General features: G+C 44.8%; 1 protein-coding gene across 1 annotated transcript in view; it reads left to right on the forward strand.

Moving 5' to 3' along the window:
• LOC132816888 (protein Wnt-11-like) overlaps window positions 1-14,739 on the forward strand; it is a 91,281-nt gene that overhangs the window by 15,281 nt on the left and 61,261 nt on the right. The window contains exon 2 of the mRNA XM_060826893.1: window positions 9,015-9,196. Coding sequence (XP_060682876.1) covers window positions 9,114-9,196 — 83 coding nt within the window. The 5' untranslated portion in view covers window positions 9,015-9,113. The remainder of the gene's footprint in view (window positions 1-9,014; window positions 9,197-14,739) is intronic.

Consider the following 14,739-nt stretch of genomic DNA (forward strand, 5'->3'; position numbering starts at 1 on the left):
TTTGGGGTTCATATCACTATGAACAGTTAACACTTAATTTTTAGACTGAAACCATATGACTCAATATGGAAATGCACTGATTCTAAAAACAGATTAGAGTGGTGCTGGAAAAGCACAGCAGGTCAGGCAGCATCTGAGGAGCAGGACATGGCCTGACCTGCTGTGCTTTTCCAGCACCACTCTAATCTAGACTCTAATTTCCAGCATCTGCAGTCCTCACTTTTGCCTAGTTGATTCTAAGTACAGTATACTTTTCCTGTAAGTGTGTTGGTAATTGGCCAGGTGATAATATTTGTGGGTGTCAAATGGCTCTGTGCTATTTTTAGTGCAAAGGTTAATGAGTTCACATTCATCCTGGGTCTGCCCTAATTGAACAGGTTAATGAATGTGTTTAGAACCTGTGAAGAGGATCTTCCTTCTCAATGTGAATTGGTGTGGCTAAAAATACTGACTGGGGAATCAAATCCACCATTGTCTCTGTAAACGGCTTTATCAAGGCTGATCACCGGCTTTATTTCCAGTGACACTCTAAGCTGATGACTGCCTTCCAGCAGGGGAGTGGACAGCCGCACTGATGAACTGGAGTGGTTCCTGTAGCTTGCTCAAACTGGTCCACAATGTTCTGTCTGAGGTCAATACCAAGTTCACTGATCCTTTGGCCATTGTTCTCAATGCCTCTGCACTAGCACGAAGTAAGGCTAGTCTAGCAAAGCTGGGATTCGGTGGAGAATGATCTCAGGTATGGATTGAGGCGGACGTAGTGAAGGATTAATGACTGGCAAGTTCCTATGAGGATTCTGGTTGGTGGAGTAGGCACTGCTCCTGAAAGGAATGTCCCTATTATGTGAAAAACTGTTGAGTGTTGACGAATATTGCAGGAAGGTCTTTGAGTTAGTTGAGGCTAATCATCGCTAACCTGGACTCTGCAGCCTTGTATGGATATAACTGTTGGACACCGTGCCTAGCTCTACAGAGGTCATTCCAACAGCTTTATTTCTCTTTAGCTCCTTCCTCTGTCTCCAAAGGCATTTTAAAAAAAAAGAGAGTGTCCCACTTTTTCTCTTTTCTCGCTCTGTCCTGAAGGTAGCAACGCTTCATTAGAATGTGACCCTGCTTATCCATATCTCCCTTCCTCAGTTTCTCAGACCTTGGCTTGGCAAAGGTGTATGATTCCTGATGAAGGGCTTTTGCCTGAAACATCGATTTTGCTGCATTTTGGATGCTGCCTGAACGGCTGTGCTCTTCCAGCACCACTAATCCAGAAAGGTGTATGTATCACTGTCCCGTGTTCTGAAGTCAGGGGGGTGGGATCCAGTCAACTGCCCTGTCAATGCAACCCCAGATTAACTATCATTGCCACGTGGTGCAATTCCCTCTGAGACATGACTTTAAATCCCAGTCTGCAGAGTCTGGAATCTAGGCTGATGCCGCACAGAGGGACTGCTATACTGTCAGAGTGCTAGTGAATGAGATGTTAAGGATGTGCTCCATCTCCTTTCTCAGGTGGACGTCAGGTTTCTGAAGTTTACATGCAAAAGGATAGGGTGGTGGTTTTCCCCTTGTCACTAATATAGAGCCCATTCCTGTGCACAAGTGTGGGACACTGCCAACTGCCCCAGACTATTGCGTTGTCCTCCACTGCAGTTTCACTGGTGTCCTGCTCCCCCATGTCCTCCTTTAACGTACTTCACCAGGTCCCTTTTGGCCAGCCTTGTTTTGTTTTCCCACCTTGTGGTGTACATCCAGCTGGCGCTCTGCCAGGGTGTACCTTGGTGAAATAGCCACACAGCCAGCCTCTGCCCACTCTCTATCACACTGTCCATTAGGCACCTCTGACCAGTCCTGTGGAGCTCTCCTTCATTGGTACTGTAATCACTCCAGGTGATGCCCAGGATCTGATCTGGCTGTGCTGGAGGAAGATGCCCAACTTACATGACACCTTTGCTCATGTTGCTCAGTGGTTAGCACAGCTGCCTCATAGAGCCAGGGACCTTGGTTCAATTCCGGCCTCAGACAACTGTCTGGGTGGAGTTTGCACATTCCCCTGTGTCTGGGTTTCCTTCAGGTGCTCCGGTTTACTCCCACAGTCTAAAGATGTGCAGGACTTTGGATCGGCCATGAGAGATTGTCCCATCGTGTTCATGGATGTGCAGGCTTGGTGCATTAGCCATGAGAAATGCAGGGCTATGAATAGGGGCCAGGGTCTGGGTGGGATGCTCTTCAGAGAGTTAGTGCAGACCCAAGGGGCCAAATGGCCTGTTTCCACACTGTAGGTTTCTATGGTTCTGTTCTTCTCCATGTCTCACTGGAAGAGTGTGTAGTTGGTAGCCTCCCAATGGCTATGTAGCTCCATGGTTGTGCTGATGGTGTTTATGCTGAGTGTGGTCACTGGAAAATCAACTGCGTGCAAAATTAGTTTTCCTGATTGGAATTAAATGTCAATCTCCCCTTTCCTGGAGATGTTCCTCTAAGGAGGCAAAGCTATCAACGTCCTGAAGTGTTGTTTGATGGTGATGCGACAGCAGGGCAAGGAAGCCTTTGCTGCCATCCTCATTACTGTCATGGTCTTCTTGCAGCCAATGTGTAGACCACCTTCGGCAGCACTCCTCTCAGGACTGCTGGTCATGTGTTTGAGTGTGCACAGTTCTTCAGCCTGCGAGTGGTGCCATCTACAAAATCCAGGTCTGTCAACCTAGTGACCTGCACAGTGGTTATTACCACCTTGCCTGATTGGCTGCTGTGCTTTCCTAAATTACAAATTATACTTCAAATGTGCTTCATTGGCTGTAAAGTATTTTGGAATATCCCGAAGTGTTGAAAGGCACTAAACAAATGTAACTTCTCTCCTTCCCTTTTTCATTACTTCTATAGCACCATTTCTGCTGATACCCAGCATTCTGTCAGGGTGAGATTGGCATTTGGCGCTCTCTGTGACATTGCCTGCTCTTTGGATTTGAGTTGGTCTGCTAAGTGACCTGACTTTGACCTTACGAGTGTAAAACATACTGCAACACCACCATTATGTGCAAATGGTCAGATGTCTCAATATGATTCCCAAATTCCAACGACACAGACCCACAGAAGGGCAGGTTGTGGGATGAAGGTACCTGGTAAGATAAACACAGTCAGCTGATGCTGCGTGTTCCTTTTCCAATCAGCCCCCTGTTTGGACATGTTATGACACAGCTCTCTGCCCGTCGAGTCAAAGAGTCATACACCATGGAAACAGACCCTTTGTTCCAACTCGTCCATGCTGACCATGTTCCCAAACTAAACTAGCCCCTACTTGCCTGTGCTTGACTTATATTCCTCCAAACCTTTCCTATTCCTGTACTTGTGGGCAGCACGATGGCACAGTGGTTAGCACTGCTGCCTCACAGCGCCAGAGACTCAGGTTCAATTCCCGCCTCAGGTGACTGACTCTGTGGAGTTTGCACATTCTCCCCGTGTCTGCGTTGGTTTCCTCCGGGTGCTCCGGTTTCCTCCCACCGAATTGGCCATGCTAAATTGCCCACAGTGTTAGGTGAAGGGGTAGATGTAGGAGAATGGGTCTGGGTGGGTCGCGCTTCGGCGGGTCGGTGTGGACTTGTTGACCCGAAGTGCCTGTTTCCACACTGTAAGTAATCTAATCTTATCCACATGTCTTTCAGATGTTATGAGTGTACCCGCATTCTCCACTTCCTCTGGCAGTTCATTCCACATGTGTGTAAAAAATGCCCCTCCTGTCTTTTTAAAATCTTTCTCCTCTCACCTTAAAAATGCATCCTCTAATCTTGAAACACCCCACCCTAGGGAAAAGACAGCTGCCATTCACCATATCTATAACCCTCATGATTTTATAACTTCTGTGATGTCACCTCTCAACCTCCTACACTCCAGTGAAAAAGAATCCCAGCCTATCCAGCCTCTCCTTATAACTCAAACTCTTCATTCCAAGCTTGAACCTGGGCCTTCAGGTCCAAAGGTATTGGCACTACCACTACACTGTGGTCAATGTCACCGCCTAGTTCCCGAATGAAGATGAGCCCAGGGATGTTATAGGGACAAGTGCCCTGCTCTTTGTAAAACCACACACACAAATGGCTCAAGGACCAGAACAAGTTTGGATGTGATGATAAAAGTGGCTTAATTTGAAATAGAGATCAGATTCTGTATCTGAATACATTACTGTGGATATAATGTGAGATTACCCACCGAACTGAGAGCAACAAAAATGTGGAGTATTCCTTTACTGGAGAGAGAGAGAGTGGGAAGTGTTGATGTTGAAAGGGTGTTCTTGCTCATAACTCACAGAAAGCTAACATGCAGGTGCAGCAATAAAAAGGAAAGCAAATGATATGTTGTTCTTTATTGTGAGAGGATTTACATGCAGAGGGAAAGCTGTCTCACTGCAGTCAGCAACTGCACCTGGAGTACTGTGCACAGTTTTAATCTCCATACCTCAGAGCCATTAGGCTGCTCTCTCATTAGGAGGATACAACTGGTGCTGGCTTAACCCAACAGTCAGCAGACCTCAGGCCAGGGGAGAGATTGAGAAAGTGAAACCTTGGTGGTCTGTTAGCTCAGTTGGCTGGACAGCCGGGCTGTGGTACTGAGCAATTCCAACCGCGTGGGTGCAATTCCAGAACTGGACACACCTTCTCAATTTTTCCCCTTGTGGTGACCCTCAGGTTAAACCACCACCAATTGTGCCTCTCTCTAATGCGAGAGCAAGTTTGTTAAGATTATGGTAACTCTATCTTCCTTTTACCTAAGGATGGATATAATTGCCCTTAAGGGAGTGTAGCATTGGATGATCAAACAAATCCCTGGGTGGTGGGTTTGTCCTGTGAGGAGACGTTGGAGAAACTGGATCTGATTTCACTAGAGTTCTGGAGAATGGGAGGTAATCTTGTCAAAACATTCAAAATTCCTACAGGGTCAGTACAGGAAGATGTTCCCCTAGTTGGATAGATGTCCACAACCAGGGCATCTGTCTCAGAATAAGGAGCAGGCCATTTACGACAGAGATCAGGAGGCAGGTCTTCATTCAGAGAGTGGTTTGGAATTCTTTACCCCAGAGGGCTGTGGAAGTTCAGTCTTTTGAGTATATTTAAGACCAAGATTGATATATCTGTAGGTATTCAAGATATCAAGGGGTTTGGGGGTAGTTTACAGAGGACGGATGCTGACTATGAATGTGCAAGAAGAGAAGCTTCAGCAACTCCCTTCTCTTTCCAGCATCCATCAAATATTCAAGAAATATGGCTTTAAGATAGAAAATCCACCATGAACGTGGTGTAGCAAGTTTGATTGACTGGATGGCCTATCACTGCTCCTATTTCCTATGCTCAACAATCTTTCAAGTGTGAAAGCATGCAAGGCCATGTTAGTTGGACGTTCAATGCTGCTCCACCACAGCTGCACTCCTGCACTCTCTAGCTGAGTGGCTTGTGGTCACGTGTCGATGTCATTTGAAGGAACTGAGAAAAATGCAAAAGAAGGTCTTGAATCTGTGTAATATGTTCTACAATTTCAGATTGTCTAAAAGTACTTTACAGTCAATGAATTATTCTTGAAGCATGGCTTTGTGTCAATGAAGGAAACACAGCTGTCAATTTGTACACAGCAAGCTCCCATAAACTGCAATAAGGTAACAATAAGATCTTCCATTTAGTGATGTTGGTTTTTGACTAACTATTGATAGGCCAAGGACTGTAAGGAGAAATATTGCCACGTGCCATGAGATATTTTTTATATTAATCCAAGAGGACATACGGTCATTAGGTCTCACACTTTATCCAAACGTGGGACTTCTGACAATGTAGCACTTCCGACAGTGTGGGGAAGCAGGTGCCAACCTGGATGATCTACTCATTCCCTATGACGGGTACCTTACCCTGGAGAACTTCATATTGAGTTTGTGAGACCTCTGAAAGGTATTATTTCTCTGTCCTTTAAAGAGTCTTAAATATTTGAATATTGTTGGAAAGAGAGAAAATTTGCGGGATCCTTGTGTCTTACACATCCAAACACGTGGACCCTTCTCTATAAACAAAGGCAATATATTCAGGCCTCGCTCCGTTTTGAATTGCCCAGGAGCTTGGGGAGCATATAGATCCACCATTGCTTTTGCCATGACAATGCGTTGGCCTAGCAAAGTACACTTGCCAACCAATTGATATCCTTTTCTCCTGTAATATTAGTGTTTTGGATTGTTTGAAATTCGACTCTCCTGCATTGGACTCTGATGAGTGGAACTTGAAAAGTTTCAGCTGCATGTCTCTCATCAGGAATATTCAAGTTCTGCACTATCAAATGACTACTTGAATCTACCCCTCCATAAACACAATCTTGAACATTATTAACACTATTTTAGTGGAGACAATGGCCAAGGGTTATTATCACTGGACTATTAATCCAGAGACCCAGGTAAGTATCTGGGAACCCCTGATTAGTAAATAAAGATCAAAGTAGTAGATACTGTCATTGGTTATCAGATTCCAATGTGCATATTTGCACGGCGTGTTCTTGAAAACTTTGTATTATTAATGCTCAATAAGGTTAATCAGCAAGTGCTGGTAGTGAAAACTGAAAGAACTGCAGATGCTGTACATCAGAAACAAAAATAAAAGTTGCTGGATAAACTCAACAGGCCTGGCAGCATCTGTAAAGAGAAATCAGAGTTTTGGGTCTGTGTTCTGAGGAAGGGTCACTCGACCTGAAACGTTAACTCTGATTTCTCTCCACAGATGTTGCCAGACGTACTGAGCTTAAGTGCAGGAGTGCTTAAGAAAGGTTCATGTCTGTAATCTTACAATTCCAGCATGTACAGTAATTGTGTTTGCTTCCTAAGCATTTGTTGGGGAAATCAGTGAACCCACAGTGTGAGTTAATTGTTACGTGGGTGTTAGTGCCAAGGTTACTGAATGGTGGGGGATGAGAGTTAAGTGACTGGGCTTGCGTGAGGTACATTTAATTGCATTGTGTGTGAAACGTTTTCTACTGAAATCAGTCAGTGTGGCTAAAAACAGTGACTGGTTCACTCTGCTTAATGCTACAACCCATTTTTGTGCAGCACAGTTTTCGGGTGGAACTTGGTGTGATGATGCACCACGTTGTTAATCATCAGAAATTTGCTGTCACAGAGTCATAGAGTCATAGAGACGTACAGCATGGAAACAGACCCTTCGGTCCAACTCGTCTGTGCTGACCAGATATCCTAAATAAATCTAATCCCATTTGGCCATATCCCACTAAACCCTTCCAATCATGTACCTATTCAGATGCCTTTTAAATGTTGTAATTGTACCAGCCTCCAGCTCTTCTTGTGGCAGCTCATTCCATAAATGCTCCACATTCTGCGTGAAAAAGTTGCTCTTTAAGTCCCTTTTAAATCTTTCCTCTCTTATCCTAAACCTATGCCCTCTAGTTCTGGTCTCCCCCAACCTAGGGAAAAGCTTTCTCTGTCTCCATGGATGCTGCCTGACCCGTTGTAATCTTTAGCATTTGCGTTTTTTTGGTACAGATTCCAGCATTTGCAATAATTCACTCCTACATCTGAACACCGTGTGCATGGCAGACGGAGATTAGAGTTCAAGAATTCCTTGAAGACAAACCTCAGGCATGTCTATCTTGGAAGGAAAATACACAAGAAAGAAATGCTAGGGAGCATTAGGTACATTCAAGATGGCAGAGATCAATAAAGGAACCAAAACAGAAATTGTTGGAAAAGCTCAGCAGGTCTGGCAGTATCTGTGGAGGGAAATCAGAGTTAACGTTTCGGGTCAAATGACCCTTCCTCAGAATTGAGGAAAGTTAGGAAAGTGGAGTTGAGGACTATCAAGTCAGCCATGATCTCATTCAATGGAGGAGCAGAGTCAATGGGCTGAATAGCCAACTTCTAGTCTTATGTGTTTATTCTCAAGGAATGAAATGTTTCCTTTGCATCATGAGAAATACTGACAGCTAAAGACAAATTACAAGCAAAAAGACTGGAGAGTCTTGAGAAAAATTAGCTGATTAATCCTGCCTACAACTGGGGATTGCCATGTAGGCCTATAATTGGGCTTCACACCCATGTTCAACACTTACACAGGCCACACTGCAAACCACTGGAGTTTCACAGAGTTAGAGAGTGATCTTGACAAGGTGGATGTAAATATGAGGTTTCCTTTCCTAGGAGCGTCTAGCACTAGGGATTTGGAGTTTAAAACAGAGATCAAGAGCATTTTATTGACTCAGAGGGGCCTGGCTCATAGAATCATAACAACGTAAGAACTAGGAGCAGGAGTAGGCCACCTGGCCCCTCGAGCCAGCTCTGCCATTCAATAAGATCATGGCTGATCTTTTCATGGCCTCAGCTCCACTTACCCTCAGTCTCTTTACTGTTCAAAAAAATTATTTATCCTAGCTTTAAAAACTTTTACTGAGGAAGCCTAAACTATTTCACTGGGCAAGGAATTCCCTAGATTCACAACCCTCTGGGTGAAGACGTTCATTCTCAATTCAGTCCTAAATCTGCTTCCCCTAATCTTGAGGTGCTGCCCTCTTGTCCTAGTTTCACCCATCAGTGGAAACATTCTTTCCACTTCTATCCTATCTATACCCTTCATACTTTTATATGTTTCTCTAAGTCAGAGGGTCATAGATATGTACAGCATGGAAACAGACCCTTCAATCCAACTCGTCCATGCCGACCAGATATCCTAATTTAATTTACCAGCACTTGGCCCATATCCCTGTAAACTCTTCCTATTCATACACCCATCCTAGTCTTTGGAACGTCTTGGAAATGTGGGGGGAGCAGAGTCTTGAAACATTTATAAGGTAGAGATGGATAGATTCTTGTTAAACAAAGGGGGTGAAAGGTCATTGGGGTTAGGCAAGAACGTAAAGTTTCAGTTAGATTACCAACGGGCCGAATGGCTTGCTCCTGATCTGTATGTTTATACATCACATACAATAGAGATTTAGAAACTGCTTTGATATTGATTTACTTGTTTGGCTGACAACACCCACCTTCCATTTTCCAGGTTCATTTCGATACAGAGCGGGCCCGGGACCTATTCAGATTTGGAGGGGGTCTGGGACGAGGTTCCTCCTGTTGGTTTGGTTCTCACACCGTTGGCAGAATGAGAGTGGCACTTGGCTGTGTGCTGGCATCTATCTGTACCCTCCTGCTCAACTCGAGGGTCTGCCATGCCATTCGTTGGCTGTAAGTACCTGAATTAAATTTATTTATTGTAACGTTTACACAGTGAAAAGCTTTGTGAAAAGTATCTGTATGTGTTTGTATGATGCGTGCTGCATGTGTATATGTATGTGTGCAATATTAGTGTTGTGTGTGTACACAGGTGATTATATGATGTGTGTACGCACATGTATCGTGCATGTGATAAAAATGCATACATGTGTGTCCATAAAGGGTCAGTGGTAATTTTGAATGTTGATTCTGTATTTACAATGATTTGGTTAACTGAGAACTATGGATTGAGAATTCTTGTATCCCTATGTCGTTACCCAAACTAATGCTACGTCAAAATTCAAAGAATAATCCACAACCCAATGGCCACTTCCATCTAGAAGATGGAAGCAGATACATAGGAACATCACCCCCTGCAAGTTCCCCTCCAAGCCACTCACCATCCTGACTTGGAAATATATCGCCGCTCCTTCACTGTTGCTGGATCAAAATCCTGGAATTCCTTCTCTAAGGGCATTGTGGGTGTATCTGCATGGACTGCAGCGGTTCAGGAAGGCAGCTCATCCCCACCTTCTCAAGGGGTATCTAGGGACGGGCCCAATCAGCAATGCCCACATCCCATGGGTAAGTAAAATAAAGACTCAAATGGGAAGGTGACCCGGCATGGGGCCCATGACTCCCTCTATTAAGACGGAATTGTACTGATTGCTCTCCCATTTCAACCCTCCCACCCCTCCACACCACCACTCCCCCTCATTACCTTGACTTAATTTATTTGTGTGAGGTGGCAATTACTTTGGTCATTTGTGATGAAGCCTTTTCACTGAGCACCTAGGTTTAGGATGGTAGGGGAAAGCGACCTAAGGGGTAACTTTTTCACTCAGAAGGTGGTGTCGTGTATGGAACGAGCTGCCAGAGGAAGTGGTGGAGGCTGGTACAGTTACAGCTTTTAAAAGGCATCTGAATGGGTATATGAATAGGAAGGATTTAGAGGGATATGGGCCAAATGCTGGCAAATGGGACTAGATTAGATTAGGATATTTGGTCAGCATGGGCAAGTTGGATGGAAGGGTCTGTAGCTGTGCTGTACATCTCTATAACTCGAAGACTCTAGTTGTTTATGGCTGCACTTCTGAACAACACTGCTGCTAGGTGCAGGTGCAACATTGTCTGGCCATTAATTAGACATCTTCTTATTGAGACCAGGGGCACTTCTACCAGAGTTGAGATTCCAACAAAACATCACCTTATTGTCTAGATGTCTCTTAAAATGTCGGTGTCTTTCTTTGGCCTTCTCTTGCCTGCCGTCAGGAGACGCCTTCAGTTTCAGAGTTTGGGTTTTCACAGATACAGAAAACTCGAAGCATATTATAAAGGCTTTTGGTTTTGAATAACTGAAGTGTGTAAATGCCAAGGTATTCACGGCGAAAGGGCAAGTGCTGGAAAATATGATGAAAATGGTTAGGTGATTGTTTTGACCGGTGCAGATTCAATGGGCCGAAGGGCCTTTTTCTGTGTTGCAGACCCTTGTGACTCTGCCGTGGAGTATTGTGGGGGGGGACAGAGATTCCTGAAATTGGGAGAGTCAAGTCCATTTGAAAACAAGGCTGAGAATTGTGAAATTGGGACACTGTTTAACCAGGTGCTGTCACATGCACGTTTAGTGAGCACTGGGCTGATCTGTGAACAGGATTTAGGGATCTGGGCAGCAGGGGGTCTGGATGATCTCAGGTTGGCAAAGGGTAAGGCAAGGGAGGTCACTCAGGAGGCTGTTGGGCTATCTGACACTGGAGGCGACAAACACATTGATGAAGGCTTCAGTAACAGATGATCTGAGGCAGAGATGGAGTAATTTTCCAGAGATGGTAAAAGGTGACCATACCTGTGTCATGAATATTTGATGGAAGCTCTTCTTTGGGTCTAAGGTTGCAAAAGGTCTGCTTTCATCTGAAACAGTTGCCAAGATGAGGGATGGTATTGGTGGCGAACAAATGAAGTCAACAAAAGCAATCCGGTCAGTCTTCAACATTTTTAGTTTCAGGAAAATGGGACACCTGCCTTTATCGGATTTAACTTACATTAAGAGCAGGGAGGTGATGTTGGAGCCGTACGGGATATTGATGAGGCCCCAGCTGGAGTTACTGTGTGGAGTCCAGGTCGCCGCACTCTAGGAAGAATGTGATTGCTTTGGGAGAGGGTGGAGAGGAGATTCACCAGGACGCTGTCAGGGATGGAGCAACTTAAATGTGTAGAGATAAGCTCAGATTGTTTTCTTTGGAGAAATCAAGGGGGACCTGAGAGAGATGTATAAGATGAGAGGGACACGGACAGGGTGGGTAGGAAGCAACTGTTCCACATAGTTGACTGGCCAATAACAAGGGGCTATCATTTTAAGTGAAAAGCAGAAGGTTTTGAGGGGATTTGAGGAATTTCTTTTCACCCAAAGGATAGTGGCGGTGTGGAATACACTGCCTGGGAGGGGAGTTGAGGTGGGAAACTTCACAACCTTTTAAAAAAAATACTTGAACACACTCTTGAAATATCATACAACACCAGGTTATAGTCCAACAGGTTTAATTGGAAGCACACTAGCTTTCAGAGGGTCGCTCCTTCATCAGATGGTACCCACTATCACCTGATGAAGGAGCGTCACTCTGAAAGCTAGTGCTTCCAATTAAACCTGTTGGACTATAGCCTGGTGTTGTGTGACTTTTAACTTTGTACACCCCAGTCCAACACCGGCATCTCCAAATTTTGAAATATCATAATATTCAAGGCTATAGGCCAAGTGTTGGAAAGTGGGGTTAGAAGGATGGTCAGCACAGACTTAATGGATAGAAGGGCCTCTTCTGTGCTGTATGATTCTGTGATTCTCTAAAACATCTGTTCACCCAGTATTGGATGATCGTTTAGAGATAGTGGAGAGGGGCTGAGAGAGGTGGAGATGGACTGGAGTTAGCTGTGGTCAGTATACAGGGGAAAACAAATGCTTTTCAGTAATGTCACTGACCGACAGATAAGAAATAGGAGGAGTCAAGAGATTGGTCCTCACAGGAGGTAATGTTATGGGAGCGGGAAGGGAAGTCACTATGGAGAGGGAAAAACAGAGTTAACATTTCAAGTCCAGACCACTGGGATACTGAGCGCAATTCTGATCTCCTGGCTATAGGAAGAATGTTGTGAAACTTGAAAGGGTTCAGAAAAGGTTTACAAGAAGTTGCCAGGGTTGGAGAGTTTGAGCTACAGGGAGAGGCTGAAGATGCTGGGGCTCTTTTTCCTGGAGGGGTGACCTTATAGAGGTTTATAAAATCTTGAGGAGTGTGGATAGGGTAGATTGATAAGGCCTTTTCCCTGGGGTAAGGGAGTCTAAAACTAGAGGGCATAGGTTTAAGGCAAGAGGGGAAGGAGGTAAAAGGGACCTAAGGGACAACATATTCATGCAGAGGGTGGTGCATGTATGGAATGAGCTGCCAGAGGAAGTGGTAGAGGCTGGTACACTTGCAACATTTAAAAGGCATCTGGATGAATAGGAAGGGTTTAGAGGGATATGGACCAAGTGCTGACCAATGGGACTAGATTTATTTAGGTTGTCCGGTCAGAAAGGACAAGTTGGACCGAAGGGTCTGTTTCCGTGCTGTACATCTCTATGACTCTATAACTGACTTCTGAAGCAGAGTCATATCGGACTGGAAACGCTAACTCTGTTTCTCTCTCCACAGATACTGCCAGACCTGCTGAGTTTCTCCAGCATCCCTCTGTGTTTGCTTCAGATTTCCAGCATCTGTTGTGTTTACATTTTATTGTCAATGTTTCTATGGCTATGACGAGATAAGGACAGAGGTGAGAGCGATTTCACCCACTTGAACACCTGCAGAGAGTAGGATGGTCATTGTGTCAAAGTCTGCAGACAGAACGCAAAGTTTAACCTGTTCTCCATCAATTTGGAGAGATGGTCAAGGTCTATTTAAGAAAGAATTTTTAAAAATGCACTGTATGGTATTTGGTATCCAGTTACCAAATAGTTTTTAGCACTAAGTTAGCTAAGATCATAAACTCATGTTGCATCTGGGATGCATTTGTTTTCGAACACAATCTAACTCCTCGGTTGAAATGCACGATTTTAAATGGGATCAGTTGTGAGCAGGCAAGGGAGGGGTCCCTGTGCTCAATGCCCTGGGGCTGTGTTGAGTTAGCTGATTTCAGCAGAAAATGGGGTTCTTTGCAATTTGCCTTTTAACGTCACTGAGGTTAATATCGGTCAGGGTTCCTGGTCCTCCTGACTGCTACCCACTGCTGACAAAAGAGTGGTTCCTGGGCTTGTGCCAACTCTAAACCGCTCACCTGGGAATCAACCACAGGACTGCATGCCGAAAGCTTGGTAAAGAAAGAGATTAACATACATCCTCTTATGACCTCAGGGTGTCCCAAAGCACTTTACAATCAAGGAAGTACTTTTGAAATGTTAGAATGTCGGAAACGTGGCAGCTGCTCTAAGCACAGCAAGCTCCCACAAAGTGCAACGTGAAAATGATCAGTTAATCCTGTGAATGATGTTAGAGGGGAAATAAACATTAGCCAGGCTCTCTTACTCTCCCTTGAAAAAGCTTTACGGCTCAGTTTACATGATAAGAGACAAAAAAAACACTGCAGATGCTGGAATCCAAAGTAGACAGGCAGGAGGCTGGCAGACCACACCAAGCCAGGCAGCATCAGGAGGTGGAGAAGTCAATGTTTTGGGTGTAACCCCTCTTCAGGAGCCCAAAGTACTTAATTGATTGTGAAGTGCTTTAGGTCCTGAAGGAACACGACACCTGAAATGTTGACTTTTCCATCTCCTGATGCTGCCTGGCTTGCTGTGGTCTCCCAACTCCTGCCTGTCTGCTAGTTTAGATGATAAGGCAGACAGGGCTTTGGTTTAATCTCTTCTGAAAGGCTGCACCCCTGACACTGCAGCACTCCCTCACGATTGGCACTGGAGTGCAACTTGGATTGCACACTTGGGTTCATTTCCGTCATATTTCTTCCAACGCCACGGGGCTATAAAATGCTCTGCAGGCAATTACAATCCTATTCTTTTGAAATACGGTCACTGTATAGACAGTGATGTTATCCAAGAGCGTTTGTTTTCACCTGTACACTGACAACCACCAGCTCTACCCCATCACTAACTCTCTCAGACCCTCCCCACTGTCTGTTCGAAGCTAAGGGGCATGTCTCTAAGGTCAGAGGAGGAGGTTTTAAACAGGAACTGAGGGGCAACCTTTTCTATACAGAGAGTGGTTCGTGTGTGGAATGAACTATCAGAGGAAGTGATAGATGTGGGTACAGGTATAACATTTAAAAGACATTTGGATAAGTTCATGATTGGGAAAGATTTGGAGAGATATGGGGTAAGTGCAGACAAGTGAGACTAGTTTAGTTTGGGAACGTGGTTAGTGTGGATTGGTTGATCCGAAGGGTCTGTTTCCATGCTGCATGACTCTAAATGATCAAACTGATTATCTGACATCCAGTAACCGGATGAGCAGTCAGTGTAGAAAAGGGAACAGTCAGTC

Source organism: Hemiscyllium ocellatum, chromosome 6 (assembly GCF_020745735.1).
Source record: "Hemiscyllium ocellatum isolate sHemOce1 chromosome 6, sHemOce1.pat.X.cur, whole genome shotgun sequence".
NCBI classification, from domain to species: Eukaryota; Metazoa; Chordata; class Chondrichthyes; order Orectolobiformes; family Hemiscylliidae; genus Hemiscyllium; species Hemiscyllium ocellatum.